The sequence below is a fragment of the Pseudozyma flocculosa genome (assembly GCF_000417875.1).
Source record: "Pseudozyma flocculosa PF-1 unplaced genomic scaffold scaffold00001, whole genome shotgun sequence".
Lineage (NCBI taxonomy): Eukaryota > Fungi > Basidiomycota > Ustilaginomycetes > Ustilaginales > Ustilaginaceae > Pseudozyma > Pseudozyma flocculosa.
In genome coordinates, this window is record NW_006920869.1 from 1,934,352 (window position 1) to 1,938,776 (window position 4,425).

At 65.3% G+C, this 4,425-nt stretch overlaps 3 protein-coding genes across 3 annotated transcripts in view; 1 reads left to right on the forward strand and 2 right to left on the reverse strand.

Annotated features, from left to right (window-relative positions):
• The window catches only part of PFL1_00668 (uncharacterized protein), a gene marked incomplete at both ends in the record, with an annotated part of 2,972 nt that extends 1,894 nt beyond the window's left edge, over positions 1-1,078 (reverse strand). The window contains one exon of the mRNA XM_007878161.1: positions 12-1,078. Within this exon, the coding sequence (XP_007876352.1) occupies positions 12-1,078 (1,067 nt within the window). The remainder of the gene's footprint in view (positions 1-11) is intronic.
• Positions 1,079-2,310: 1,232 nt separating this feature from the next.
• On the forward strand, positions 2,311-3,471 carry PFL1_00669 (uncharacterized protein; the record flags this gene model as incomplete). The annotated part of the gene is made up of 4 exons (XM_007878162.1): positions 2,311-2,564; positions 2,675-2,919; positions 3,027-3,281; positions 3,416-3,471. The coding sequence occupies 4 exons, from the start codon at positions 2,311-2,313 to the stop codon at positions 3,469-3,471; spliced, it is 810 nt and encodes a 269-aa protein (XP_007876353.1).
• A 448-nt stretch (positions 3,472-3,919) lies between these two features.
• PFL1_00670 (uncharacterized protein) overlaps positions 3,920-4,425 on the reverse strand; it is a gene marked incomplete at both ends in the record, with an annotated part of 3,819 nt that continues 3,313 nt past the window's right edge. The window contains 2 exons of the mRNA XM_007878163.1: positions 3,920-3,933; positions 4,031-4,393. Of these exons, the coding sequence (XP_007876354.1) occupies positions 3,920-3,933; positions 4,031-4,393 (377 nt within the window). The remainder of the gene's footprint in view (positions 3,934-4,030; positions 4,394-4,425) is intronic.

Consider the following 4,425-nt stretch of genomic DNA (forward strand, 5'->3'; position numbering starts at 1 on the left):
CCATCTGGCACTCGAAGCAGGCGGCGGGGGCGGCGGTGCAGGCGAGCGTGTGCGGGCGGTAGCTGTCGCGGTACCGGCTCTGGAAGCTGGGCAGTGCAAACAGGCTCTGCAGCACCGAGGCCATGTAACAGCTGTTGCCGAGGTTGCGCAAGCCGGTGTTGCCGGGCCCAAAGAGGGGTTCGAGGCGCTTGCCGTCCTCGCCGGTCATTGTAAAGTCGAACTTGAGGTTCTGCTCGAGCTGGAGCTCGGTCATGCTCTTTTCCGTCTTGCTGAGGTCGACGACGTTGATGCCAAAGTGGGCGAGGTGCTGTGCGAGGAGCGGGTCGATGCGGGCGTCGTTGCAGGCGTAGCAGTAGATGTCGGCGGTGCCCTCTGCGGTGATGGTGCCCTGCTTGACGCTGACGGGGTGGCCGGTCTCTTCAAAGTGGGCGAGGCCGTGGCTGTTTCCGCCGACGCCGCCAAACTGCGCGCGGCCGCAACCAAGGTGGCCGCAGGTGAGGCAGAGCCAGAGGTTGGAGGTGAGGTCGCACTTGCCGCAGCTGGCGAGGGATCCGAGGTCGAGTTGGTGGGCGTCTCCCGGCTGGACGAGGTGGCTGGTGTGGTGGCAGGGGACAATCTCCTCTTCCCACGCCTCGACCTCGGACTGCTGGGCGGACGACATTGCGTTCATGACGCCGTCGATGACGTGCTGCAGCTTTTCGGTGTTGGGGAGGTGGTCGCCGTTGCAGGCGAGGCAGCGCGGGGTGGTGATGTAGTCGAACTTGTCTGCGTCGCTCTCTGCGAGGATGGCGAGCTTCTTGGGGGGCGATGCGTCATGCTGGTTGGCTGGCTTTGGCTTTGGGACGCGCCTGATGTTGACGACGATGGGGTGCTGGGTCTTTTGAAAGTGGAGCTGGGAGTGGTTGCGGTCGTTGTCGGCGCCGGTGCATGCGCCGTTGAAGCACGAGAGGCATACGTCGATGCCGTTTTGGGTGTCGTGGTCGTCGAAGCAGAGGGTGCACTCTTCCTTGTGCACCTGCTGCGAGGGGCGGGGCGGTGCGAGGGTGGAAAAGGCGGCGGTGAGGTGCGGGCAGGCCATGGTGGTGGTGGTGGTGGTGGTGGTGGCGACGGCGGCGGTGGTGGTGTGGGGCGATGCGGGGCGTGGGGATGCGGCAGGGATGGGGGATGTGGACCTGGAACGCTTCATGGGACGATGCACTGTTCCGTGCGGGATGCCAGGGCGGTCGCGGTCGCGGTGGTGGTGGTGGTGGTGATGGCGAGCGGGAGAGTGGCGGGCGGAGAGAGAAGAAGAGTGATTCAGCTGGGAGGGACAGAGCGAGCAAGGCGGCCGGCCTGCCCTGTCGTGTGCAGCGTGCGTGGCCCCTCGAGCCCACAGAGGCAAAGACGACGGCGCGGAAAAGCGAACGGCGCCGCGGGTCAGTGCGCCGCCAGGCCACCCCAGAGTGGAGGTTGGTTCTCGTCGACCAACGCCCCGCCCCGATCCACGACCCATCGGCGGCCCCGTCTGGCCTGGCCTGGCCTCGACTGGCCTGGCGCGGCCATGAGCGACTACGGACAAGCTCATCGTCGCCGTCATCGTTGTCGCTGTCGCTTCCGGCCGATGCACAGGGTAGCTAAAGGGACGCCCCCGACCGACGACCCCACGGCATCTCACCGACCAAAAAAAGCAAGCAAAACCGAAGGGACCGGGACTCGAACGCTTACAATGGATGCCACCTCCGCTCGCCCGCCCGCAGGCGGATCGAGGGAAGATGGGCTGGACGACCACTAGGCCAGACGAGCACCATGAAGATGCACATGCGTGGAACGCAATAATATCCGCTGGCGGCAGACGACGAGCCGCGGTGGGCGCGAAGGCCACCATGCCGAAGCCTCTATTTGGCCGGTGGTGTTACTGCAGATCGAGGCAGGCCGAAGATCCCTTCGAGAAATCTGGAACACCATCGCAATGAGGACCCGCGGGCAGGGGAGGCGAGCCACAGCGACGGGGCGTTGCAGTTGGGGTGCCGTCGGTCCGGAGGCGCTGGGTTCGTGGTTGCACCCGCGGGCGCTCAGCTGTCGAGTCGAGCCAGAGCGAGGGCTGTGGGCGCGGGGGGGCGGCCCCATTCTGCGCTGCGCGGGCGCGTGCGGACAGGATCCGCGTGGGGGAGCGCCCAATCTTGCTTCTCCACACGCGGCCTGCACCGTGCACAGCTCCGCCTCGGCTCGATATAAACCCGAGCACCCCATCGACGTCGCTCCGCGCTCCTCCCCGACTGCTATCCCCACACCCTCCTCGATCCTCTCCCGCACGCACGCACAACGGACACAATGGCCACCTCGTCCTCTTCTCAGATCGACACGTTCCCGCGCCCCGGAAAGACGGCCATCGTCACCGGCGGCTCGTCGGGCATCGGTCGCTCTTCGGCCATCGCGCTCGCAAAGGCTGGCTGGAACGTCTGCGTCACCGGAAGGAGGGAGACCGAGCTCCAGTCGACCCTCGTCGATATGCACAACGCCTCCGGTCGCTCCGATGGCGGCCTCTACGTCGCCGGCGACATTACAAAGGAAGACGTCGTCGCTTCGTGAGTTGCCAGTCTTCCTCGTGCCCTGCTCCGGTCCTCCGACCCAAACTCAACGTCTCCTGCCCCTCGTCTTCGATCTGCCCGCCCTCACCGCCGCAACGACCGCACAGCGTGTTCAAGCAGACGACGGCCAAGTTCGGCCGTGTCGACCTCTTGTTTGCCAATGCGGGCATCTCGCCCCCCAACGTGCCCATCATGGAGCAGAAGCTCCAAGACTGGCAGGCCACCGTCGACGTCAACCTCACCGCGCCCTGGCTCTGCGCCCGCGAGGCCTTCCGCGCCATGTCGACCCAGTCTCCGCGCGGCGGCCGCATCATCATCAACGGCAGCCTGAGCGCCTATACCCCTCGACCGCGTGCGTCCACCCCGGTTCCCTTCCCTCCGCTCATCGCTGCACCGCGGGGACCGTCTCCACTCACTCACTCACTCCGCACTCCTCCGCCTCCCCCATCGACCGCGCAGACACGGAACCCTACACGGCAACCAAGCACGCCATGACGGGGCTGACGAAATCCCTCTCGCTCGACGGACGCGCCCACGACATTGCCGTGACGCAGCTCGACATCGGCAACGCCGCATCCGAAATGACGCTCAAGATGAAGTCTGGTCCCGGAGTGCTCCAGGCTAACGGAGAGCTGGCGCACGAACCCACCATGGACCGACGCCACGTGGCCGACCAGGTCGTTGCCATCGCTGAAATGGACCTGAGCGTCAATAGTAGGTTTCCAGCCCCTCCCCTCCTTTGCCAGGTCGTACCTCCCCTCTCGTCGGTCGGGAACTGTGGCAGGAGAAAGGTAGCTGACTGACCTTCTACCTTTTCCTGGCTGGCAATTTCCCCCCGGCAAACGCAGTCGCAAACATCATTATCCAGGCGACAAAGATGCCCAGCTACGTCGGACGCGGCTAGGTCGCGTCGGCGTCGGCGTCGGCGTCGTCGTCGTGTCTGTTTCGCGCTGCCCCTCGCTCCCCCTCATCTCTGCCCATGTAAAGGTGCCTATCCGGTCTTTTCTCGCAACCACGTCGATAGACGAACTCGTCTGCATCGCCACAGTGTCAGCGGGGCTTTATCGAGTCGGATAGTGTCTAGGTCCAGCTTAAACGCGGGCCGGCTAACGGGCGGGGAAGCGTGGCGTGCAAGGATTGGAAAGAGGCGGGATAAGGGGCGGGACGGGGTATGATACAGCGTGGGTCGCGACGAGTCGGGTCCGGGAAGAGCATGTGGGAGGTGAGGTTCGTCAGAGGTGAGAATAGCGTCGTAGGGAGAAGAGAAGAAGGGCTAGCGAAGGGGCAAGCAGTTGTCGGGTTCGCGGATACGGATGCGGCAAGGGCAAGGACAAGGACACCGCTACACCGCTTTACTCTTCTTCGCCTGTATCCCAAAGCGACGGATGCGATGGGGTTCAGCACAACCGTCCGCTCTCTCGTTCTCTTCGTCGACCTGCCTCTTCAGGACGACCGTGACTCACCTTCCAGAGCATCAGGCAGGCGGATCTTGCCGTCGCGCTTCCACCACCGGTAGGCGTAGAGCGTGGCCAGGCTCATGGCAAACGCGGCCACGACGCTGCACACCACCACCCACCCCCACCGGTAGAACCAGCCCGGGCGGTAGGGCATAATGACGGTGTCGATCAGCATCACACCGCCTATCCCCCTCCTAAGCCCCTCGCCACCGCCACCGCCACCGCCAATGCCACCACCGCCGTCGCTGACGCCGGGCACGGCTCGCGACTCGCGACCAAACTTGACCACGTACGCCGAGTGGCCGCGCGCCGAGCCGTCCGAGCCGCGCGTGCCCTTGATCGCCCACGAGGTACGCCCGAGCCTGACGACTGGCCCAAGGCCACGACGAACGGGGATAGGG